This window comes from Helianthus annuus, chromosome 10 (assembly GCF_002127325.2).
Source record: "Helianthus annuus cultivar XRQ/B chromosome 10, HanXRQr2.0-SUNRISE, whole genome shotgun sequence".
Classification (NCBI taxonomy): Eukaryota; Viridiplantae; Streptophyta; class Magnoliopsida; order Asterales; family Asteraceae; genus Helianthus; species Helianthus annuus.
Genome location: NC_035442.2, coordinates 82,204,993 through 82,232,280, shown reverse-complemented (window position 1 = coordinate 82,232,280; position 27,288 = coordinate 82,204,993). Strand labels below are relative to the sequence as shown.

The window sequence follows — 27,288 nt, the reverse complement described above, 5'->3', positions numbered from 1 at the left end:
GAGTGCTGGAGTGGTCATGGATCGAGGCTCTTGGATTAAATTACATTTGATACATTGGTTTAAGCGTTATTATGAAACAATTGCTAAACAACTTATTACATGCTTCCGCTACACAATTTTTGAGAATTAATATTATGTTGACAACTTATTTTGGTAAATTAATGTCATGACTTATTTAAATATTTATCATTGGTTCAATGTGATTGGTGGCTCGTACTCTGATGCATAACACGCCTCGCGGGGTTTCCGCAGGTGAAATTTTGGGGGGTGTTACAGTATCAATGCGACACACCAACTAGACTTGACAACCAAGCCTAGGACAACAAGCAACACAACCAGAAACAACCACTCAATGACAACCAAACAAACAACCAAAACCAAACCCTAACAACTAGACACAATTAGCCTGGAAGCGCTACATTATCTTCATTCTCTTCAATCTTCCACAGCTTTAAAATCCTTTTCTTCGTTGAAACCAGCCGAAATCTGAATCCCATCAAACGCAACCGAACCGAATTTTTAATTACCTCGACCACTTGATCTACCGTTCTCTTCTGATTTTTAAAGATTCTGTTATTCCTCTCTTGCCAAATGTAGTAAGATGACGCAGCAATCAGCAACTTACAAATCACATGATCCGCTTTCTTAGAGCTGGAATGCTGATCCACCCAAAGTAGTAACGAATCCCACGAGTTATCCACACTCCCCAACTGAACGAAAGTCTTAACATTATTCCACACTTGATCCGCAAAAGAACAACGGAAAAACAAGTGATCTCGACTCTCACGATCCGCGTAACATAACGGACAGGCCATCAAATTTAAATTTGTGAGACTGCCTGCTTCCCAAACTGTCAACCGGTCCTGAGTTTTCAATTTATTACGAAACGCCAGCCATAAATGAAACGAATGCCTCGGAATGCATTGAGAGAACCACACCATATTAGTCCACATGACCTGGTTCTCCCTACTCCGAATAGTATTCCAAACCTGAGCCGATTGGAACTCGCACATTTTGCCATTCAAATCCTTCCACTCCAAACGATCCATGGTACCAGGAACAAGATTTGGAACTGAAAGCGTGAATAAAACCGGAAAAAGATCCAACCAAGCTTGCGGCCACTTCCAGTGACCATTCTGGTCAATAACATCCGCAACAGAAGATTGTAACGAGAACCCGTCATTGGCAATGGCCCGAGGAGAAATAAACGCACTAAGCGGACTTAGCGAACACCACATATCACTCCAAACATTGGTTTGGACACCACTCTGAATGGATGACCATATGTGTGGCCGAATAGTATGACGAATAGATAAAATCTTTCGCCATCCCCAACTCATACTCCCACGACATGGAATCTCCCAAAAGTTCCGACCTTTAAGCTTATACTCATGAATCCACCGAACCCAAATAGAATCCCGGTTAGTTATGATGCTCCAAATATGGTTTGCCATAAGCGATTTGTTGACATCCGAAATACTTCTAATGCCCAAGCCCCCTTCATTTTTCGGCAAACACACTGCTTCCCAAGCCACCTTAGCACGAACTTTACCATCCAAACCTGCATTCCATAAAAATCTACGAATACGCTTCTCAAGCTCCTTAACAACTCTGGCCGGAATAATGAACACAGAGGCCCAATAGATATGCATCGAAGAGAGAACCGAGTTAATAAGTTGTAACCGACCAGCAAAAGACAAAGCTTTAGTTGCCCAATTAACAATCTTTTTCTCCATACGCTCAATGAGGATCGTACAATCTTTATACAGGAGTCTTGATGAGATTAGCGGGACCCCAAGATAGCGGACCGGCAGAACACCCTCCTGAAAAGGCATAATATCCAGAATTTCCTGTCGAATCGAGTGTGGAACATTGCAAAAGAAAACCGTACTCTTAGCTGGACTGGGCACAAGACCTGAGGTCTTAGTAAAGATTTCCAGCGCTTCTTTAATCTTCTTAACCGAAACCACATCACCATGCACAAAGATAAATAAATCATCCGCAAATGACACGTTAATTATTTTCTCCTTAGCACAATGGGCATGAAATTTAAAAGGCGTACTAGCTGCTCGTCTAAGCAAAAGTGATAGGACCTCCATAATTAGTGTAAATAAGTAGGGAGACATTGGATCACCTTGCCTTAAGCCACGCTTACCCCTGAAGTAACCATGCAAGCTCCCATTAATACATAATGAGTACGAGACCGTGGACACACACGTCATGATCCAGTTCACCATTGTCCGATGAAACCCAAACCGAGATAGAACATCCTCCAAAAAACTCCAGTTGACCGTGTCATATGCTTTCTGAATGTCAATTTTGAATGCACACCTGGCCGGACCCCTATTCAAATGATAGTTGTGCATCAATTCCTGCGTGAGGAGAATATTATCCGAAATCTTCCTTCCCGGCACAAAAGCTGATTGGTTAATGCTCACCAGCGAACCCAGACTACCTTTCAACCGATCAGTAATAATCTTGCTAATAAACATTTGTACACAACATTGCAACATGATATCGGCCGATAGTCCAACACCGAATCCGGTATGTCTTTTTTCGGAAGTAAAGCAAGAAGAGTGTGATTAATTTGTTTAAGAAGTTTACCGTTTTCAAAAAACTGTAAAACCGCATCAGTAACTTCATTCCCCACTATCTCCCAAGCTTTCTTGAAAAACGTCGATGTGTACCCATCAGGCCCGGGGGCCTAATCCTCACCAATACTAAACATGGCATTCTTAACCTCTTCACGAGTAATCGGGCGAATCATGTACACCGCATCTTCGTCACTAAGAACATTAGTAAACAGGTTTTCCAGATTGGTTGTCTCAACCGGATGCTCCATACCCAAAAAACTTGAATAATGCAAAACCATAGCATCAGCAACATCTTCACCCTCATGTCTCACCCCCATAGTATCCATAACACTATAAATCCTAGCTCTAGCATTCCTCGTTTTCACTATGTTATGAAAATATTTTGTGTTCGAATCTCCAGCACAGAGCCAATCTACCTTAGATTTCTGTTTCAGAAAGCACTCCTCATCATAGGCAGCCGCTTGAAAATCTTTAAGGCATTGTGCTTCCTTTTGACGCAGATGCACACTCCACGGATTACGATCCATCCGGGCCTGAATATCATCTAACTCCTTTCGCAAATTATCAACTTTCACATGTAAGTTTCCCTGATCGAAAAATAGCTTTCTCAACTTAGGTTTTAAGTTCCTTAACTTCTTCACAACCGAAAGCATGGCAATCCCCTCCACACTCTTCGTCCACTCCAGTTTAACAATGTCCTTAAATTCCGGCTTGGTAGCGATAAAGTTCGGAAACTTAAATGGCTTTGGCCGAGACCCATTGGAGCCGAGAATTTTAAGGATACACGGAGTGTGATCGGAAACCCGAAACGGATGAAACAACGCATAAGCAGAGGGAAACATGTCTAAAAACGTCACATTACCCATTATACGATCTATCTTTTTTAATAAGCCGACTCCACTCTTAGGCTTTTGATTCCAAGTATACTGCAGCCCATGCGCATTTATATCCATCAATTCAGTTTGTTGAATACACTCCTGAAATTCTCGCATGCCAATAGACTGTTTAGAAACCCCGCATAACGAATCTTCAATGTTGAGGGCAGAATTAAAGTCCCCCATTACCACCCACGGCTTATCATGACAAAACATCTTATGCTTACATAAATCAGCCCAAAGCGCTCTCCGATCTATATACTTGTTCTCCGCGTAGACAAACGAACAAAATAAAACTCTTTTGCTAGCCTTAAAAATTACCTGAGTATGCATAATTTGATCCGATTGAGCAAGGACCATAACGTCTAGATTATCCGCATTCCATCCCAAAATAATTCTTGTACCACGGCTGCAAACACCACCATTGGAAGTCCAATTCCAATTACGAAACACAAACTTACAAACTTTAGCCAGATTACCAATATTCACATGCGATTCAAGGATAGCACACAACTCTAACTTATTCTCTGCGACAATGGTTCGAACCTCACTTTGTTTCAGGGGCCGGTTCAAGCCCCTAATATTCCAAGTCATTAAACTACCCATTTAAACCCGTAGAACCGGGAGTGCTTGCCCCCTCAGAGATATTAATTTGCTGTTTATTGGACATAAACTTAGCCATTTCCGTCGGCATATCATCTAAAATATCATCTATGCCATGATCCGAGTAACCATCCTTCTCATTTGTACCATCTACGTTACCAGGTAAACTCTCATTCCCATCCCCCTCTCCAGAATCAAGAACATCAAATGCATTCGACGTTTTGACATTGACCGTACTCGACCCCTTTGTGCCTGAAGTACTTGGACCAGCTTTGTCTATTTTACTATCCTTTGTGCCTGAAGTATTTGGACCAGCTTTGTTAACTTTCGGCTTATATATGAATTTAGCTTTTTGCTTCTTTTGAATAGTTCCACCCCGAGCCGTCTTCCTCTTATCCGTAACAAACCCTTCCTCATCCACTACCACTTGTTTCTTTTTATCGTTCACATTCTTGCCGCAAGTAAGATCACTATGACCAAAAACACAACATGTCGAACACCGATGTGGTTTCCATTCATACTCCACATTGATTCTTTCCGTGATATACCCGTCTTCATCTAACTTCGGTATTGCCACTATTATATGGTCCTTTAATTCATTATCAGCATTCACCTCAATTAGAGCACGAGCAAAGCTACTCCTCCCCCAATTTTCAGCACACATGTCCGCCGTATAACTATCAAGTCTTTTCGGAATCCCTATTTTAGATGCTAATAAACTCAGCCCATCATCCGTGTAGACTGATATAGGCACATTATGCAGCTTTACCCAAACCGGAATCGACTTAATCCCCTCTTTTTTTAGACTCACAGACGGAGACCAAACATTCAAAAACAACGGTACTTTTCTAATAAGCCAAGGTCCACCCTCCAACACTTTTGTCATCCCCTCTTTGGTATCAAACTTGAAGAAGAAAAAACCATCCGAGTTCATCATAATTTTTGCAAAACCAAATTTTGCCCACATATTCTTAGCATAATATTCAACTACAGGATAAGGCAAACGATTACCTAGAAAATATCCATAAAGAACATTTTCGAATTTCTCCTGTACCTTGCGGATTACCTCTCTAGGTATCACAACATCAGCGTCTTGTATCACCTCGTGAGAATCTAGCCTTCTGAAGTTGACTTCACGTTTCATCAGACTGGCGTTCTTAACCCTATCCGCATACGATGGTCTTGACTCATCAAGTGTTACCGGTTTAGATATTGCAGCCAAACCATCAAGGATGGAGATATTATTAGTCGAGTATAGCCCCCTTCTCGGTAACATAGTATTCCCTTCTATGTTCGTAACCTTCAAGCTAATGCCTCGCACAGGAGCCGTCCCAGGGGAGCTCCCAGGAGAAAACTCACTGCCTGCCTTCAAATCATCAAGCTGAGGATTACGAATATCAGCATTCAAAGATGGTTTCCAAAAAATCTCATTAATGTCAGGCGGTTCAGCACTCATTTTCATAAGAAACAATCACATGCAGACGTAAACCCTAGTTGGCCGACAAGGAACAAAAACCCCAGCGAAGTAAATCAAACCCTAATCTACCAACGAACCAATACCTTGATGAAAGACTAGTAGTAAATCAGAACCCTAATCCACCACCAACTCCAAAACATGCAACGAAACCAACGCACGTAAATCAAGATTCAACCCAAGCAAATTGGCAGCAAACCCTAGCAAGAAAAAAACGAAACGAACAAACCCTAAACCTGATTTCAAAAGATTAGAAACCACGGTAGAAGTCTAGAAACCTTACTCAGAAGGATCGACAACACCACAATTGCTAACCCAGATTAATCAAGAATAAGATCAGATGAGCAAGAAGCTAGGGTTTCTCAGATTTCGCCAAAATCGCCCAGAGCCATTACTCCTGTTTAGACCGCGATCTCACCTTGGTTTGCTCGGTATGTTATTGCTTCAAGGGTTAATTAGTGTTTAAGTCCGTTACTCACGACCTAAGGTATATTGCACATAAATCCAAGATAAGTGTTGACGTTCAATTAGGGTTTACAGGTTCTTGATGTTCAAACAGTAACTTACAGAATCATATCACACAGTAGCATGCAGTTATTGTATCATACAGTATACAGATAGTAAACTCAGATAATAATAGCATTAACACAAGTCATACTAAGCATCATTGCAACGAAATTCGGACTAGTGCATGTCTTTCAAGAAGGTCGGACTCATATTACAAGTTAACACATTCAGGCAAGGCTCATCAAAGAAAATCGGACAACCCATGAGTTACTAAAACTCGGACAGGGGTTACTCCCACAAAACTCGGACAATCTTGTTCCTTGTCCAAAAAGTCGGACCCATAGCCATCAAAAAGTCGGACCCATGGCCATTCCTTACAAAACTCGGACTAGGGGGTGAGGGATCACAAAGTCGGACAAGGGGATGGGGTTAAAACTCGGACAGCCCCTCCGCTACATGAAAAACTCGGACCCCCATATTCTTAAACAAAAGTCGGACTAGGGGTGGCTCACCCTAAAACTCGGACCACATACGAAGGCACTAAAGTTCGGACCATATCTCCACTATTTAAAGTTCGGACATGCAAGTTTATAAAAACTCGGACATATTCCTTGTCATTCAGAAAAGTCGGACTAGCAATCATGATATAAAAGTCGGACCATAGGCTATCATCTTTAAAAGTCAGACATGTTTACATGTTTTAAAGGTCGGACACGTTTATTCCTTCTTAACATTCGGACAAACAAGTATGCACTTTAAAAGTTCGGAATATCATTATCATAAAACTCTGACTTCATACAATCATGCGTGAATTCCCAAGATTATGTCACAGAATCAATAACAATCGAACAGTTACAATTCATGCCTTCATACGATCAAGAAACCCTAACTTCATACATTTGCATTGCACTGATCAAAACAACAATCAATATTTCTACATATCATGCATCTAAATCATCAGGCAATTGATTATATGACTAATCAACATCATTATCACAATAATCAGAATCCAATCAATAATCACAGAATATCATATGAAGAACTAGGGTTTTCATGAAACACACAATCAAGAATCAAAACAACAAACAATCAGTAACAATTACCTTGAATTGATTCTAGATAAAGAGAGGAAATCAAAAGTGATGAATATCTTGTGCCAATGATGATGGTGATGATTGCCAGAGAAGATCAGAGAAGTGGAAGTACGTGTTTTGTTTTTGTGTGTGGTGATTAGTGAGTGATTAGGGTTAAGAATGATTAGGATTTCACTAATTACTCTATACACCCTCAAGTATTAACTTTTACATAAGTACACCACTCAAAATAGTTCACAGTTTCACCACCAAGTTCATACATTTGACAAATCTTTCATAGTTACCACATAACCATGTTCAAATACAATATACTTAACTGAATCAAAACGTTACAGTTTCACAGCAAACTAATTGTACAAGTAAACAACTAAACAAACAATGAACGTGCAATAAATGTGAAAATAGAATCTTGGAAACTCGAGTTGTCACAATATTGATCAGGATCCCATGAATACGGACCTAAGAGCTCGAGAAACTAATCTAACGGCTTCGTTTCAGGAGGCATGCCTTGATGAGGAAAGATTTTTGAAACAAAAAACAAAAATGGATTGGTTAAGGGCGGGTGATGCGAATACCGCTTATTTTCATGCAGCCGTAAAGAGTAGGAATCATCGGAGCAGGATTCAAGTTATTTCGGATGCTAACGGGGTGATGTATGAGGCCGATAATGTTCATTCTATTTTTGTGCAGCATTATGAGAAGTTTTTGGGTTGTCAAGATGATGTTTCCATGCAGCCGACTCCGGATCTCTTTTCTAAATGGGTCAACCCGATGGATGCTTCGCATATGGTTCGTCAGGTTACCATGGAAGAGATTAAAACCGCCATATTTTCTATAGTTAGCGACAAGGCCCGGGCCCAGATGGATTTACTGCTGCTTTTTTCAAAGCTGCTTGGCAGATTGTAGGGCATGATATATCTAAAGCAGTCATGGATTTTTTCTCCACGGGTAAGTTACTTCGTGAATTAAATCACACTCTGATTGCTCTTGTGCCGAAGAAGTCGTCTTCGGTTATGGTTACTGATTACCATCCAATTGCATGCTGTAATGTTTTATTCAAGTGTATTACGAAAATCATAGCTGATAGAATAAAAGGTATGCCCCATCAGGTTATTAGTATCAATCAATCTGCCTTTATCCCAGGTAGAAAGATCTCAGATAATATTTTGTTGACCCAAGAGCTCATGCACAACTATCATAGGAACTCAGGTCCTCCTCGTTGTACGTTTAAGGTGGATATACAGAAGGCTTACGATACGGTTGATTGGAGTTTCCTGAAAAATGTTCTTATTGGGTTTGGGTTTCATGCCAGAATATTGGAGTGGATTATGGTGTGTGTTTCAACAGCTTCCTATTCCATTTGCATTAATTTTTTTTTGGGTAAAGGGTTACCCCGGTGAATTTTATTAATCAAATAAAAACCAGAAGTGTGGCTGAGTTACCACACCCAAACTAGCATTGGCATACCAACACTAGGAACAAACATCCCAACAAAACACAACTAGGCAACAAGGCCACAAACCAGCTAACAAACCAAACACGGCCAAAAACAAAAACAAACCACAAACAAAGACAACTAACTAGCCGGGATCAATCTCTAAATTGTTTCCAGGAATCTTCCATTTTTCCACCAAGCTACCATTATCAAATCTCTGTTTTAACTTGAGGGAAATAAGCCGCAATCGAACAGTATTAATAATCTCCTGAGACACTACCATAGCCGTCCGATGGTTCCGAGAAAACAACCTGCTGTTGCACTCTTGCCATATAAAGTAGGTTGCAGCCGCAACTACCAACCGACTAACAACAATGTCGGGCTTCTGTAAGGACGAGTTGTGGTTCATCCAAGCCATAATATCGGTCCAGCCTCCATTAATATCTTCCATATTGGTGAGACTCCTAACATTGTTCCAAACCTGCGTAGCAAAAGAGTATTCAAAGAAGAGATGGTCTCTCGAATCCCTGTTGTAATAGCATAACCGGCAGCACATTAGATTCAAATTTGTATCACTTCCCGCTTCCCAAACAGATAGCCGATCCTGTGTCTTCAATTTGTTTTGAATAACTAGCCATATATGGAACGCATGCTTAGGAATGCATTGTTTAAACCAAACCATATTCCCCCATTGTACTTTACTTGCATGATGCCGAATATTATTCCAAACCTCCCAAGAAGAAAATGGACGATTATTCCCTTCCAAGTCTTTCCAAACCAACCGATCTCGAGAATTGTCACATAAAGTAGGAACCACCAGGTTAATGGAAATGTGCATGGGTATTTTATGGGTAAGCATGGTTTACGTTAAGGAGACCCGTTATCCCCTTATTTATTCACGCTAGTTATGGAGGTTCTAACGTGCATTCTTCAGCATGCTACTCGGATAGGTGCTTCTTTCAAGTTTCACAATAAGTGTGAGAAACAACGGACTATAAATCTTTGTTTTGCAGATGATCTTTTCTTATTTGCGAGAGGTGATGTTAATTCGGCTAAATGTTTTATGTCCTCTCTTACAAAGTTTACTAACATGTCTGGATTGGTGCCTAGTATTCAGAAGAACACAGGGTTCTTTTGTAATGTGCCTACTCATGTTAAGGACCACATCTTAGATATTATGCCGTTTGAGGAGGGATGGTTGCCAGTTCGCTACTTGGGTGTTCCACTCATCTCTTCTAGACTTCTTTATAAAGATTGCAGTGCCTTAGTGGAAAGGTTAGATCAACGTATTATGAGCTGGAGAAATAAGCTTCTCTCTTTTGCTGGTAGAGTGCAGCTTATATACTCGGTTCTCTCTGCGATGCATGTTTATTGGTCTTCTGTTTTCATCCTTCCGTCTCGGGTTATTCTAGAGTTGGAAGCGAAAATGCAAAACTTTTTATGGTCATCTGAAGGTTCGTTTCACAAGGGGAAGGCTAAGGCTTCATGGAAGTCCGTTTATGTCCCTAAGTTTGAAGGTGGTTTGGGTATTCGTAGAATAGGGCATGTAAACAAAGCTCTAATGACCTCTCATATTTGGAGTATCTTGGTTAAACGCGAGTCCTTATGGGTTGCTTGGATTTACTCAGACAGACTAAGAGGTAAAAATTTCTAGGTATGCAATACGGTTTCTAATTGTTGTTGGAGCTGGCGTAAACTCTTACAGCTTCGTCCTATTATTAGAGATTTTGTCTGGTCAAAGTGTGACAACCCTCACCAAATCAGGTATCCGTACGAATTAATTAATACTGCTTAATTACTGTGCTTGCTTACAATTGTGGATAAACTGCTACTTGAATACTGATACATGCCCATACTTGCATCATACATTATTAACTGTCACTCCACTATTTACATACAGAACTTTAGTGACAAACTTGATGCACAAAAGCACAGTAGCACAATGAACGGATAACCCATTAAACATGCTGATATAGCCAGCATCAGGCAGACACTGCCTCTAAGGCCTGTATGAGCCGGGAATAGTTTACTACACTAGTAGAGAGTGTAGGGAAATGAGGGTTGTAGAACTGCGTCACTAGGTGATAGTTATAGCGACCGGATGTGCCTAAAACATTTTCTAAACACAAAATTCTGCATTTAAATAAAAAATTCAGCATTTAAGATAACTAGTAAAGTGCAAAAACATGGGAAAATAATGCTAGACACTTTACAAAGTGTCGGGAATTCTTTGTGTCACTAAAAATAATATTAAGGACACTTTAAATGCTTATTAAGCACTTTAACGGATCAGTATCCAACCGAACAACCGGACTTTACCCGGAACATAAAAATATTGTCATTGACACTGTTTTTCCTTTTCTGAGCCAGTTAGGTTCCCCGAATACCCTAACATCCGTTATATTTCACTACACACAAATAACTAATCATAATCCTAACTTAAACTAACTAACCTAACTACCTAGTTAGAAACCAACCCAATTACCCTACCCCCATGTGACCGAAATCGGTCCCCTTGTGGGACACACACCACATATTTTTTGAATATTATATTTAATTGTCTAAAATCTTGGCTACATATTGTATGATGGATAAATGAGATGAAATGGGTTATAAATATGCTTAAGGGATAATCATATTCATTCACATCACCACGCAACAAAAATTCATCTCTCCCTCTCCTCTTAACACTCTCGGCCGAACCCCCCTAACAACACCCCACCATTTTCAAGTTTTGATCAAGGCACTCTATTAACATACAAAGGTGAAGGATCTCATACAAGGAAGCCCGGTGCTTACGGAATCACAAGGACCTCACCACAACGCTATTAACCACCCATTTTTCGCCTAGATTCTTCCCTAGCCTTGAGCTAGTTGTAAGTGCTTCTAATCACCTTCTTGATCTTGTCTAAAGTGGTTAATAAGAGATTTGTCGGATAAAAATCATGAACATATAAGATCAAAGTTTAAAGTCTAGTAAAAATGATGAACATGGTGGTTAATGAGTAAATATTAGTGTAAAACTCTTGGATCTTGTTTTGTTATGATTCTTTTATGTTGTTTGATGCTAGTAGTAGTTCGGATCGTCATCTAACCCGGCTAAGTCATGTTCATGGAACATGAACTAGTGTATGTTAAAGTATGAAAATGATTAGATGATGAACTCTACTACTTTTTTTGGGTAAAGGGTATGAACATGAACTTGTGTAAAAGTAATTTTTCTTATAAAATGAAGTTCTAAACTAGTAGATCTAAAGATCTACAAGTGGTATTTTCGAAGAACCAAGTGTAAAATGAAATCATGTTTAGAAGCCGGATCTTTCTTGAAACAAAGGTGTTTTTGTGAACAAACAAGTGTGTAGACACTTGTGTAACAAAAGGATTTAACAAAGGAATGTTTTTGAGATTTTTGACTAGAAGTTGTATAAATGTATTTTCTTTAAAAATAAGATTTTCAAGAAACCGATTTTATTTACAAAGATAGAAAGATCTACTAAAAATAATGGAAGGTTACTACACACTTTTACATAATCCACAAGTTCATGTGTTTGAGATTTATGTATATTTTTTACTAGTTTGATGTTGGAATATCGTTTGATGATGTTGAGAAAATTGTTGATTGGATTTTGAAAAGAAAATGATACGCTAGTAAGCGTGGCCACCTCCAGTTACAGGGGAAACTCTGGCAAAATTTTTACAGAAATATAACACTTGGAAAATATTCTTACAACAAGTGTTATGAACATATTTTTAACTTATTTTTCCAAATAAAATTTTGCCATGATTTTTATTACAAAATAACCAAGTGTCGGAGGTGGGATTTTCAAAAATAAGACTTGTTAAATATATATTTAGTATATATTATTCATAGTAACACTTGTGTGAATTTCATGATAATTTTGTGAACTACGTAAATATTATTTTTAGAGTAAAAATAATATTACTGGAAAATACTGAATAATAACGACTCCAAGATAATACGAACGCCTTCACAATAAATATTTAAATTGTACCGGTATTATTATTACCACCCGAACTACAAATGTAACTTACGTATTTTCAGAAAAATACTCTTACATGTTTATTTGATAAAAGTATTATTTTGGGAAAATTTTATGAAATAAAATATAATATTTTTGGGAAAAATATTTATGTTTTGGAGATAGAATGTTTTGGACAAATGAAATAAAATATATTTTAAGTGAGACTTAATAATATATTTCGAAGTTATACGAACGCACATGTATTAAAGCCCCCATCCTTGGGAAGAAATATATTTACCAAATAATTACGAAGTGTAAACACGAAATAGTTGTCTAACTATTTCCAAAAAAACTTAAACCATAAGCTAAGGCACGACCGTTCATCTAATAGAAGTTAGTACGTGTAGGTCGTCGCACAGCAGGTTGACTGGGAGATTACTTGTTAGAGACGCACTTCTGTGAGTTCATGTCCCCCTTTTCTCTTAACTGTGTTCAGTTTTTAAACTGCGGGGTTGAAATACATGTTACTATGATTATGAGTACTTTTACACATGGTATGATTAGCGTAAGGAGGGTTACTACTTAGATCATGTGAGTGAGTAGGCGGGAACTGAAGGCCATTAATCCTCAGTGTAGGACCGAGGGACAATAGCGGTAGATCTATCTGGGTGTAGCGAGCCCAGCCCCAGGCCCAACAGTACCGACCTCGGGGTGACTTGGTGCCCGACGCAAAAATCTACTAGGTTTGAGTCTTCCTACTGCACATCACACATATCAATGGCCTTGCAAACCATTGGTGATCTCTTTATTTCCTTATTTGCTACATACCAGGGTTTTTATACTTACAAGGGTTTTACATACTCACTACACATGAACTCGCTCAACAATTTTTGTTGATTTTTCCAACTTACATGTATTTCAGGGAACTAAGGATCTGGCACGGTATGCTACGTTTTCACGCTGCGTTAGAGTTATGGGATCATCCAAGTTTAGGAGTTGTGGCTTTTACCTGGACGAGTCACAGTTCTTAAACTAAGTCTATTTTAAGTTTGTGGTTGTGTCTTCCAAACAAAGTTTTTATGTTATTAGGTTGTAATTTCCGTTGCATGTGATAATGCTTTAAGACAATGTTGTGTTACTTTTATTTTAAAACTTAAATCAATGGATGATCTGCATGGTTTTACTTTCATATTAAGCTATGGTATTAAGAAGTCACACCAAATTAACCCACGCTTCCGCAAAGCCAGGGTGTGACAGCTTGGTATCAGAGCTCTGATCATAGCGAACTAGGATTCCTTCTCGAGTCTAGACTATGATCACTAGGGCTCTCACGAAAACACTTTTACATTGCATACCACTTAAGTCCAGATCCAAGTCACAAAACGTTATTACAAACAAATGTTGAGCACATTTTTATTTGTTAGTTATGGCTCAGTCTGGGAGGCTGAGGGGGTGGTCTAATGGGACTAGGGAGTCAGTCTGGGAGGCTGGGAAGAATGGTCTAGTGGGACTAGGGAGTCAGTCTGGGAGGCTGGGAAGAATTGTCTAGTGGGACTAGGGAGTCAGTCTGGGAGGCTGGGAATAATTGTCTAGTGGGACTAGGGAGTCAGTCTGGGAGGCTGGGAGAATTGTTTAGTGGGACTAGGGAGTCAGTCTGGGAGGCTGGGAGAATTGTCTAGTGGGACTAGGGAGACAGTGTGGGAGGCTGGGAGGTTAGGCTAGTGGGACTAGGAGGACTACTTGATTGCCTATTTGTGACTAATATGTTTATCTGACTGTATGACTGATTATTTGTGCATATGTGTGTTTGTGTTACAGACGACATGCCTTCATCCGGCACCAGAGGGTCGGACACCACAGACCCCATGCCTATAGTATCGGACGACATGGTGTCATCAGAGCATGAGGTGTATACTTCAGATACTACCAGCACGGACGACGATGATTTCCATCCATTTGCGCTGCCCGATGTCGTTGTTGAGCCCGCTGATGGCCCTGTCGCTGGGGATTTGCCGCTTGCGGTGATCCCTGTCCCTGTACCCCTTGCCTCTTACCCTATTCTTGATATGCTCCTTGACGTAGTCGCTGAAGACGATGTCGACTTGTTTGACGAGGATCCACTCGAGGATGATTTTTAGGGCGAGGCCCACATTGCTGCTGGTGATCTCCTACTTCTCGCTGATGCCCATGCTGAGGAGTCACTCGTTAGTTCACCCGTCCCAGACTCCTTTGAGTCTGTGGCATCCGCACCGTCACATGCACAGGGAGTGCGGCACTATTCCCATGATACAGACCCTGATAGAGCGTCATCCGCTGCACCTGCACCTGCCCCTAGTTTTCCGTTCGATCACGATATCGATGATGATTCAGACCCTGTTTTCCCAACTGACTTCAATCCAGACCATGATATTGAGTTTATTCATTTAGATCAGCCCATGGAGGATCCCGTAGCCCACGTTGATCCCATGTTTGCTGATCCCGCTGATTTCAAGATGAAGTTTGATGATCCAGAGCCTGCAGTGGCCCCCGAGCCAGTAGTTGCTCCAGACCCTGCATTCGAGCATGACCCTGACCATGCCGATGCACCAGCTGTTGCTCCCTTGATTGATGACGTACCTGTCGATGATCATCATTTTGTTGCCCCACTGTTAGAGGATGATCATGCTGTTGATGCTCATATTGGTGCCCCTCACATTGCTGATATTCCTGCTGATCTTGTTATTGCCCCTCTTCCTGACCCAGTGCCTGTGGAGCCCGATCATGCACTTTTCGCGACCCATGTTGACCCCCGATATGCGCACACTCGAAATGGGTGGATAGACGATGATGATGACTACCCGCCTTTTGTGGTACCTGTTACACCTGCTTCAGCATCTACTTCAGTTCCTATGGATGTACCTTTGTTTCCCACACTCACCGCTGATGCTCACCGCACTGACTTGCCTGTCACATTTCTCCAGGACATACCCCCACCACGTCCTGGGGAGGGGTCATCTCGTCAGCCTTTTGGCCATGCACCTTTCATGACTGGAGGGGATCAGTTTGTACCACAGATCTCTCATCATACTGCTGCTCCCCCTGTTGCACCGTTTGCTGTGCCATCCTTTGCTCCATCTAGTGAGCCTTTTCTCAGGACTTCACCACCCATTATGCCGCCATCTGATCCTTATCATCCTTATCACATGGGTTATTATGTAGAGGATATTCTCAGGTCGTTCATGATACAGCAGGAGGCGCTGACTCGTCGCGTGCAGGAGCTTGAGAGAGCACAGCGACCACCATGCCAATGCCAGGGCCAGACTCACCCTGCGATATCACACCCTCCTCGTCCGTTATCTCCCGATTCTGCTGCTTGTTTTTGGACTCAGGAGCAGCAGCTAGCGTATCTGTTGCGTTCTCATCGAGCTATAGAGGAGGAATGGCTTCACTTGTGACGTTTGTTCTTTTCCCATTTTCCCCTCCTCCACCGCCATCAGCTTAGGGCCATTTTGTATGACACGGGTAGACTTTTGTTGAGAAGACGGTGATTGCACAGTTTGCACAGCTTTTGGGAGACTGCATATTGATCTTGACTTTTGTTGTTATGTATATTGGATATTGTTGACACTGATTTGATATTTTGGACTGGGGTGATGTAGCCCTTAGTCGTTGATGTTGTATGATACAGTTATGTACTTGTAAACTTTACATTGTGGTCTCGATTTATGGCAATGCAATCGCAGTATTCTCATCATATGTGATGTTTGATTGATTGTTTATGATCTATAACATGAGATGTTATGTGTTTGATTTATTTATAACATGAGATGTTATGTGATGATATTTTTGCTATATACGTACACTTTACTTACTATGACCTGGCCTACGTGAACCATCTTTTAGAAGATGCCTCCAAGACGCCAGACACGCATGCCTACCAACGAGGCAGAACTTCAGCAGGTCATTGCTGCCGCCATTGCGTAGTACGCAGCCTCACTAGGAGGAACTAGCGGGAGTAATTCAAACAACAACGGCAATAACAATCCACCTCATGGTAATATTAAGTCATTAACACATACCACGATACATTTGGATATCTTTAGCAAGTTTGCTAATGCCATTTGTATATTCTAACGCATGTGCAGGGTGCACATACAAGCAGTTCCTAGACTGCAAACCTGTAAACTTTGACGGCACCGGAGGTGCTGTTGCTTTTGTTCGATGGGACGAGAAGACAGAATCAGTTCTCTGCATGAGCAAGTGCGCTCCAGACCAGCAAGTTACCTACATGTCTGGGCTATTCTTGGACGGAGCCCTGTCTTGGTGGAACTTACAAGTTCAGACTCTTGGTGAAGCCGCAGCTTACGCAATGACGTGGAACGAGCTGAAAGAGCTCATGCGAAGAAATTCAAAGGTTGGAAACTGAATTTTGGCATCTGAAGATGGAAGGTCCGAAAATTGCGGAATATGTTCAGAGGTTTCACGACTTATCTCATGTGGTACCTTATATGGTTACACCAGAGTTCAAGTGAATCGAGCGCTTCATTTGGGGTTTAGCTCCTCAAATCATAAGTATGGTGACCTCTTCAAAGCCGGCAACAATCACTGAGGCAATCGATCTGAGCGTGGCTCTTACTGAGGAAGCCGTCCGCCTAAACAAGTTTTCTGATGTTGAGCAAAAGAAGAAGGAGATCACGTAGAGTCGTCTGGGGGTAACAAAAGAAAATTCTCAAACTTCAAACAAGGCACAAGCAGTGATGGCAGGAAAGGAGAACCAAGCGCACCAGTCCAAGCTACAACTGGTCCTGGAAAGAAAGGAAAGGGATATATGGGTACACATCCCAAGTGTAACACCTGCCAGCGTCACCATTCTGGCCGCTGTGGTTCAAAAGTATGCGAAGCTTGTGGAAAAACTGGACACTTGAAGGATAACTGCTGGGCTAATGCGGGCTGGGGTGGCCAAGGAGGTTTTGGTAATCGGAACAATAATCGCGGTGGAAATGGAAATCGTGCACAAGGAGTGTATTCCGAGGCACGCATTCATGATGTGGCTGATTATGAAACGTAAGCTCCTTACACAGGATAAAATTCTGCAATGGGATTTGTCTAGAAGGAAAAACATGAATATGATGTGTTGCTTAATGTGTTTTGAGAACTTTGATTCCCACCCACACTTGTTCTTTGAATGCAAGTATTCTTCACAGGTGTGGACGCTAATCCGGGATAGGGGGGGTATGAACTCGGTCAGCCCGAAATGGTCAGAAGTTGTTCACTGGCTTAGTGCTCGTAGTCATCAGAAGCGGGCGGATATTTATGTGGCTAAGCTCCTCGTTGCGGCTACTGCTTATAACATTTGGCAAGAGAGGAATGCTCGGTTGTTTAAAAATCAACTGAGACCTCCTGAGACGGTTAGTGATGTTATTATCAAAACAGTGCGATACAAATTGATGGGAGCTAAGTTGAAGGATACCGTGAGGGTGCGAAAGATTCTTGAAGAATGGGAGATCTATGCGGATGACAAAGGCGACGATGGAGGCTGATTAGTTGTGTTTGGTTATTTGTATCTAGATTGTAGTCTAGTGGTCGTTTCCTTTTTTGGTTGTTTTGTTTTGGTTTGGTTTTGGTTTGACTTTCATGGGGTGTGTCTCATGATTGAACTAGTGTAGACTCTCTACACTACTTGTGCTTTTTTGGTTGTGAATATATAGAATCACCGGGGTAACCCTTTACCCAAAAAAAAAAAAAAATAACGGAGGGAATGGAAATCGAGGCAACAACGCGAATCAAGTTGGTAATGTGAACCAAAACAACAATGCCCAAGCTGGGAATGGAGCAGGAAACGGGCAAAGACCGGGCTATTTTAACTGTGGTGACACTGGGCACTATAAGAGGAACTGCCCAGAATTGAACCAAGCACGGGGAAGGGTTTTTAATATTGAAGCGAGGGAAGCGCGCCAGGATCCCAATGTTGTTACTGGTACGTTCCCTATAAACCAATGCTTCGCATCCGTTTTATTTGATACTGGTGTCGATTATAGCTTCGTGTCATTAGAGTTTAAGAATATGCTTGGGTTAGCCGCTAGTGAATTAGATATTCCCTACTCAATTGAATTGGCTAATGGAAAGTTAGTAGAAGCCAATGAAGTGGCCAAAGGTTGTGTGATCGAGTTGGGAGAGCGTGATTTTGCTTTGGATCTACTACCAGTCAAGTTGGGAAGCTTCGACGTGGTAGTAGGGATGGATGGGTTATCGAACAACAAGGCAGGGATTGTTTGTCACGAAAAGGTCGTTCGCATCCCAACCGAAGATGGAGAAACGATAGTAGTTCATGGAGAAAAGCGTGATACGCCTTTAAGAATCATCAGCTGCCTGAAAGCCCGCAAGTGTTTACAGAAGGGATGTGCTGCCTTCCTGGCACACATTGTAGATAAGAAAGTTGCTGAACCAAAGATCAAAGACATCCCTGTCGTAAGGGAATATCCGGAAGTCTTCCCAGAGGACTTGCCAGGATTGCCGCCCCAGAGGCAAGTGGAGTTCCGTATTGACTTAGTTCCAGGCGCCGCGCCTGTAGCTAGGGCACCTTATAGACTTGCACCGTCAGAGATGCAGGAATTGTCGACACAACTTCAAGAGTTGCTAGACAAAGGATTCATCAGACCAAGCTTCTCACCTTGGGGAGCTCCGGTCCTGTTTGTCAAGAAGAAGGACGGTAGTTTTCGTATGTGTATCGACTACCGGGAGTTGAATAAGCTGACTGTCAAGAATAGATATCCTCTACCAAGGATTGATGATCTATTTGACAAACTGCAAGGTTCAAGCTTTTATTCGAAGATCGATTTACGATCAGGCTACCATCAGCTAAGGATACAAGAGGAAAGTATTCCGAAAACAGTATAAACTGGAATGTGGTTCTGAGAATGGGCGACTTGGGCGACTCTTGGAGAATAACTTGAAACCCTAATTCGATCTTCATTCCTCCTCTACGTTCAATCTGGTTAGTTTTCTTGGGTAATTGAATCCTTCCTTTGCCTTAAGATCTAATCGGATCCCCTCGTAAGTAGGATTTCAGTCACATTAGGGATCCGGCAGTTTGTGTTGTTTTTTCGTTTTGCTTTTGGTCCAGCCTGATTATTGGTCCGATTGATCGGCTGGTGAAGTTGTGATACATCTTCAGTCTGTTTTGATATACGGCTTCGAGTAGGCTGAATCTGAGAAGATCAGTTTCACGAGGATTTGAGCGGCCGAACCTTAATACGATCGGCGAGTCCGACCAGTTAGGTTTTCGGCAGCTTCTGATCCAACTCCAATCTGTTCTGAATTAGGGTTTCGACAGCTGTTGGGTTTCGTTCACCATGGATGATTCAACAGACAACTCTAAGGTGTTTGCTACCAGAATTAAGAACATTGATGGAAAACCGTTTGAGCCAAGAAAAACTTCACAGATGTCTACGGTTCCAGAAGTGGGTAATAAGAAGGTAAGATTCATGTTACCGTTGAATGATTCTGACTACGTTCTTGGCTGTTCTGATTCCCCATATGAGGATTATGCAGTGGTTTTTGACAAGCGAAAGGTATCATTTGTGCTACCGCTAAATGATGTCAGTCCTGCTCGTGTTCGAAAGCAGGAACAGGGTGATAATGCTCAAGTCCAACAACAATTGTATGCTGATGTGGTCCTAAACAAACAGGTAGAGCAGGGAGGTACTAAGTGGGCTGGTAATACAATTCAGAATTAAAATGATGATGAAAACGCTAGGAAGGCCAATGATGCGGCGAATCAAGTTCCGAAAGTCAATTTTCGAACACTAAACTCAGATGCCTCATTGGATGGTGTGGATGTAGTGCTACCGATTGATTCTGTTCGCCAGGTTAACAACAGGTTAGCTAACACGCTTTATGGTTATTTCTTGGGGGATAGAATTGCATATCCAGTAGTTGAATATTTTGTGAGAACACATTGGAAGAAACATGGTCTTCAGAAAACGATGATGAATTCAAATGGGTTCTTTTTCTTCAAGTTTGAAGACAGAAAGGGAATGGACGCTGTTCTTGAAGGGGGACCTTGGATGATTCGTAACAAACCTCTGTTTCTCAACATTTGGTCCCCTATAAACACCCTTAAAAAGGAAGAGTTGAAAAAGGTTGCAGTTTGGGTGAAATTGCATGACGTTCCTCTAGTGGCGTATTCTGATGATGGGTTAAGCATGCTGGCTTCAAAAATTGGTTCTCCTGTGCGGTTGGATTCGTATACTAATGATATGTGTAATGAGGCTTGGGGACGGAGCAGCTATGCTAGGGCTCTCATTGAAATATCGGCGGATCAGGATTTGAAAGGGACTCTAACCATGGCTATTCCTGAATTGGATGGAAACAAATATGTTATGGACAAGCTATGATCCGATTTACTCTCAGGTATGAAGCATAAACAAATATGTTCGTTCGTTATGTCGTGTATCGTAATAGTTTCCATCGCGGCCTCCCAGGCAGGTATACGAAGATATTAGGGGGATGTTCATCCCGTATATTCTAGACTAGGTTTACTTGTATCGCGACCTACCAGGCAGGTGTGCGAAGATCAGTAAATTACAGTTCGCGGCCTTCCATAGGCAGGTGTGTGAAGTCAGTCATAATATCGCGGCCAACCCTTGGCAGGTGTGCGAAGATCAGTTCAATAAGTGTTACTAGTCTAGTAGTAGTTCTAACAGTGGAGTATGTACAATAGTTCATCAGATCACATCACTACGTTCCCGTATAGATAAGTACCAGTAAATAATCAAATCCCATTCCCACCCTGGGAACCCCATGCCTTGGCTGTGTGAACTCACCTTGGTTTGCTCGGTATGTTATTGCTTCTAGAGTTAGTTAAATGTATAGGTCCGCTACACACGACCTAGGATGCATTGCACGTGATTCAATGTAAGTGTTACATTCAAGTAGGGTTTACATGTTACTTATGTCTAAACAGTTGTGATCTGTGTGAGGGTTGTGTACAGGATGAGATGATGAGAATTGTTCGCACATATAAGATCATGTAGTACCATTCAATAGCATATAGTCACATATAGTACATGCAGTAAGCTTTAACTGTTTGTCCTAAACTCAGGTTACACGTCACTTATAGAGTTCAAACAACATTATTCAAATCGTGTGTTCATCATCATCAAATTCGTTATTTATTATTAGCGGTTTATTATAATCGTTTACTGCATGCATATCATGAAACCGTATATATATATGTATATATATCATTCAGTATTCGATCATCAGAACAATCACACAACATCAGACAATTACACATCAGACAAGTGTGGGGGGGGGGGGGGGTTTCCCCTGTTTGAAACTCGGACATGTATGATCATGTTAAACTCGGTCCAATGTATCATCATTAAACTCGGTCCAGTGTATCATCATTAAACTCGGTCCAATGTGTCATCATTAAACTCGGACCTCAATTGCATACAATAAACTCGGACCAATGAACATAATATAAACTCGGACCTGACTTGATTGCTTAAACTCGGGCCACACTTATTACTTAAACTCGGATCAGACTTGATAAACAAACTCGGACCAATGAACATCATATAAACTCGGCCCAACAACTCAATAAACTCAGACCATATGCTTGTTAAACTCGGACCACACTAAGTATTAAACTCGGTCCAATAGATAGTCCACTAACTCAGACTTTTGTATTGCTCAAACTCGGACAATACACATTCCATTAAACTCGGACAATATAATGAAATTAAGGTCGGACTTTGATCTTCTTTATCAAAGTCGGACTAGGGTGAGGGGGGGGGGGGGTTTAAACTCGGGCATCACACATGGTTATTAAACTCGGACAAGTGTGATGTTCAAGAAACTCGGACCTTCTTCATTAAACAAACTCGGTCCATCTACATACATTAACATACTCGGACCAGGTGAGAATGGTTAAAAACTCGGGTATATGAAGCATATGAAACTCGGATCCTTAATGCATTATTAAAACTCAGACTATTATACACATAAAGGTTACAAACTCAGACATTAACAGTACGTTTCACAGGATCAAGAATATCAAATCAGTTACGTTCTATATTATCAAAACCCTAATTCATACACTTCGCAAAACGGCAATTTATCATCAGGCAATCATTCTAACATTCCTTGAATCTTAACATCATGTAAATGATCATTCACTAATCAACATCATCATCACAATATTCAATATCAATTTAAAACGCAGAACCTTCATATGATAATCTAGGGTTTTTCAAGAATTACAAGAATCATGAATTTGTAACAATCAAACAATCAATTACTAACAACCAACAATGATTAAGCAATTACCTTGATGAGTTCTAGAGAAAGAGGAATCAAGTGTGATGATTATCTTGTGCCAATGATGATGGTGGTGATGCTTACTAAAGGATTAGGGAGTTACAAGTACGTGCTTTGATTTTGAGAGAATGATTAGTGAGGAGGGGATTAGGGTTAAGTATAATTAAGTTTTCACTAATAACTCTTCACACCCTCAATTATTCTATTTTACAAAGGTACACCATCCCAATTAATTTCACAGTTTCACCACCAAGTTCACATTTTTGACAAGTCTATCACAATTAACAAACAACCATGCAAAATCACACGACACACTTCATTGTATCCAAACATATACAATTCCATAACAACTAACTGTGAAATCAATCAACTAAATAATACAAGAACGTGCAATAAATGCGAAATAGAATCTTGGAAATTCGAGTTGTCACATTATCCCCAACTTAAAAGAAATTTCGTCCCGAAATTTGGTACGCACTCACTGAGGAAGCTAGGTAAGTTGTATCGTTCACTGGTTTTCCTAGGGTGTCACATCATCCCCCCGTTGATTTGGAATTTCGTCCCGAAATTCAGTAGTAGTAGCTTCAGCCTCAGTAGTGGTTGCATTGGTTTCGAATAACTGGGGTACTTTTCTGTCATCTGGTCTTCGCGTTCCCAGGTGTACTCTGGGCCACGTCGGGAGTTCCAACGAACTCGAACAAGAGGGATTCTCTTGTGTTTGAGGACCTTACATCCCGGTCCGTGATTTCAACTGGCTCCTCGACGAACTGCAACCGCTCGTCGATAGTGAGTTCCTTAAAGGAACTGTGAGGGTCTCATCTGACAGGCACTTCTTCAGATTCGACACGTGAAATACATTGTGAACTGCCCCGAGTTCAGCTGGTAGGTTCAATCGGTAGGCTACTGGGCCTATTCTTTCTATAATCTCAAATGGTCCGACATATCGCGGATTAAGTTTGCCTCGTTCGCCAAAACGAACCACACCCTTCCAGGGTGAGACTTTAAGTATTACCCGGTCCCCGACCTGAAATTCCAGTGGCTTCTTACGCTTATCCGCGTAGGCTTTCTGACGGTCGCGTGCTGCCGCCATGCGTTGTCGTATCTGTGCAATTCGTTCAGTAGCGTCAACTACCATTTCTGGGCCTGTAATCTAACTATCCCCCACCTCTGCCCAACCGAGAGGTGACCGGCATTTACGTCCGTACAATGCCTCGAATGGAGCGGCTTGTATGCTGGTGTGATAACTGCTATTATACGAAAACTCCACTAACGGGAGATGCTTTTCCCAGCCGTTGCCGAAATCTATAACGCATGCCCGAAGCATGTCTTTAAGAGTTCGGATCGTTCGCTCAGACTGTCCATCCGTCTGAGGATGATATGCTGTGCTCATGTCTAATCGTGAGTCGGAAGATTTGTGCATCGCCTGCCATAGCTCTGACGTGAATCGTGCATTCCGATCCGACATAATGGAGGTGGGCACCCCGTGCCTCGTAACAACTTCTTTAAGATAGATGTCTGCGAGAGTTGAGAACTTATCTGTTTCCTTTATAACCAGGAAGTGTGCAGACTTGGTGAGTCGATCCACGATCACCCATATAGTATCTTTCCCACGCTGGGATCTGGGTAGGCCTGTAACGAAATCCATGGAAATTTCTTCCCATTTCCATTGCGGTATCCTGGGTTGCTGAAGTAAGTCTGAGGGTTTCTGGTACTCTGTCTTGACCCTCGCACAAGTCAAACATTTGCAATGTGGGCCTTCATGCTAGGCCACCAATAAGTAGTTCTGATGTCGTGGTACATTTTGTCCGACCCCGGATGTACCGAGTAGCGAGACTTGGGTGCTTTGTCCAACACAAGCTCTCGTAAACCGCTATAAAGTGGGACCCAAATACTCCCCGTTATATAGTAGGCGCCGTCTTCCTTTTCTTCCATTCGTTGCCTTGAACCGCGTAAGGCTTCAGCCATGACGTTTTCGGGTTTCAATGCTTCTATCTGAGCAGCTCGTATCTGTGCAGGAAGACTGGACTGAATAGTAAGCTGTAGCGCTCGCACGCGCTTAGGTAGGGTGTCCTTTCGACTGGGGGCGTTGGCCACAACATTGGCCTTGCCTGGATGATACGTGATGGCGCATTCGTAGTTGTTCAGAAGTTCAACCCGTCTCCGTTGACGCATGTTCAAATTCTTTTGCTTAAGAATATGCTCGAGACTCCTGTGATCGGTGTAAATCGTGCACCTGGTACCGTACAGGTAGTGTCGCCATATCTTAAGCGCGAAAACAACAGCTCCCAGCTCTAAATCGTGCGTCGTGTAGTTCCGTTCATGAATCTTGAGTTGCCGCGAAGCGTAAGCAATAACCTTATCCCGTTGCATCAATACGCAACCAAGACCCTGTATCGATGCGTCACAATAAACCACGAAGTCGTCTGTGCCCTCCGGCAGTGAGAGAATAGGTGTACCGCAAAGCCTATCCTTTAGGTACTGAAAAGCGGTCTCTTGGGAATCTCCCCAACGGTAGGTGACACCTTCCCGTGTCAGCATAGTAAGCGGCTGCGCGATCTTCGATAAGTCTTTAATGAATCGTCTCTAATACCCCGCCAAACTCAAGAATTGGCGTATTCCCGTTGGTGTACGCAGTGCAGGCCAGTTCCTGATCGAGTCTACCTTGGATGGATCAACATGAATCCCTTCCCTGCTCACCACATGGCCTAAGAAGTGGACTTCACGAAGCCAGAAGTCGCATTTAGAAAACTTTGCGTACAGTTGCTCCTTTCGAAGAAGTTCCAAGGTAAGACGTAAGTGCTGCTCGTGTTCCTCCTGACTCTTGGAGTAGATCAGAATGTCGTCGATGGAGACAATGACGAACTTGTCAAAATAGGGTTTGCACACCCTGTTCATAAGGTCCATAAATACGGCAGGTGCGCTCAATAATATTAAACCATCCATCACATCAAACATAAAATATAGAAGATAAAATAATTCATAAAACCCAACACGATTAATGTTCAAACCAAACTTTGTTTGAGTAGCGTAAACATAATAATGAAAACCCAAGATAAGTTATAAGTTCAATTAGCGTTCATTGCGTCTCCTCCTCCTAACACGAAAACTCGACCTCTTGCCTCGTTGCCATTGTTGTTGTTGTTTCCCCCGTTGTTGTTGTTGTTCCCGTTGCCCTGGTTATTGTTGTGGTTCTGATTCTGGTTCAACTGAGGGCAATCGCGTTTGTAATGACCTTCTGCCCCACACTAGAAACATCCCCGGTTTCCACGCTGTGGTTGCTGCTGCTGGTTCTGTGGAGCTAGTGGTGGGAGTTGCTGGTTCTGATTTGCTGGCCGAGAGCTTCTACAATCCTTAGCCTCATGACCCATCTTGAGACATCTTTGACATTGCTCCCTGCGACATCTTCCGCTGTGGTGTCTGTTGCACTTATTACACAGTGGGTGAATTCCCCGATATCCACCCTGCCCCTGACTGCCAGATGATTGCTGACTCGAATTCTGGTAGTCATTTGTCTTGCGCTGCTGGGACTGAACAGAAACTGATCCCTTGCTGGAATCCCCCTCCCATTTCCTCTTGTTGTCACTGGGAGTAGCAGAAGTGGTGACAGCAGTAGTGGTAGCCTTGACACGCTTTGGCAGTCTGTTCTGATCCACTGCCTGATCTGTGATACGGTGAGCGAGGCGCTGAATAGCCTGAATGTTGTCAAGATTGGCCGATGTCACATGGCTCTGGATCTCTGGCGCCAATCCCTTGAGATACATCTCAATGCGCTTGTACGGAGGGTCTACCATAGTTGGACACAGCACGGCCAGCTCGTTTGACCGTTTAGTATACGCTTCGATCTCAGATCCAACCATTTTCAAATTGTACAGCTCGTCTTCCAACTTGTGAATATCTTCACGCGTGCAATATTCCCTTTTGATAAGTTCCTTAAAATCGTTCCAGGGTGTGGCGTTAGCAGCTGCCAACCCTAAGATCTGTACTTGCGCGTTCCACCAAGTCAACGCGATTCCTTCCAAAGTGCCAGTGGCGTACTTGACCTTGCGAGCCTCAGGGCACTCGCACATTTCGAATACTGACTCTAGCTTTTCAAACCAATGGAGGAGTCCCACTGCCCCCTCGGTGCCACTGAAAGAATTTGGACGACAGTCCATGAAGTTCTTGAAAGTGCAGACAGGCTGCTGCGCGTGTTGACCTGCTTGAGCTGCTGCAACTGCCGCAGCAACTTGAGCTTGAACGAAAGCCTCTAGCTGGGCTTGTGTCATGCTAATTCTTCCAGACATGATCTTCATAGTAAAAGTAATGTAAGTGAGAGTGGTTCGCGAGTAGGGCGATGACAGAAAAGTGTAAGCACGTAGGTGTTCTCAAGCAATAACAAGTAGTGAGCAAAGTAATGTAAGCATACTACGAGCAAAGTT

At 42.1% G+C, this 27,288-nt stretch overlaps 3 protein-coding genes across 3 annotated transcripts; 1 reads left to right on the top strand and 2 right to left on the bottom strand.

Moving 5' to 3' along the window:
• Positions 1-2,704: 2,704 nt before the first annotated feature.
• Positions 2,705-4,063, bottom strand: LOC110881992. Its single transcript, XM_035978218.1, has one exon. The coding sequence runs from the start codon at positions 4,061-4,063 to the stop codon at positions 2,705-2,707; it is 1,359 nt and encodes a 452-aa protein (XP_035834111.1).
• A 4,664-nt stretch (positions 4,064-8,727) lies between these two features.
• On the bottom strand, positions 8,728-9,420 carry LOC110881993. The gene has a single exon (XM_022130108.1). The coding sequence runs from the start codon at positions 9,418-9,420 to the stop codon at positions 8,728-8,730; it is 693 nt and encodes a 230-aa protein (XP_021985800.1).
• An 8,067-nt stretch (positions 9,421-17,487) lies between these two features.
• Positions 17,488-18,084, top strand: LOC110881996. Its single transcript, XM_022130109.1, has one exon. It carries the CDS (start codon positions 17,488-17,490, stop codon positions 18,082-18,084), a length of 597 nt encoding a protein of 198 aa, XP_021985801.1.
• Positions 18,085-27,288: the final 9,204 nt, after the last annotated feature.

Coding starts and splice junctions, on each gene's coding strand:
- LOC110881996 (XM_022130109.1), top strand. CDS start 17,488: ATGCGGGCTGGGGTGGCCAAGGAGGTTTTGGTAATCGGAACAATAATC.
- LOC110881992 (XM_035978218.1), bottom strand. CDS start 4,063: ATGACTTGGAATATTAGGGGCTTGAACCGGCCCCTGAAACAAAGTGAG.
- LOC110881993 (XM_022130108.1), bottom strand. CDS start 9,420: ATGCACATTTCCATTAACCTGGTGGTTCCTACTTTATGTGACAATTCT.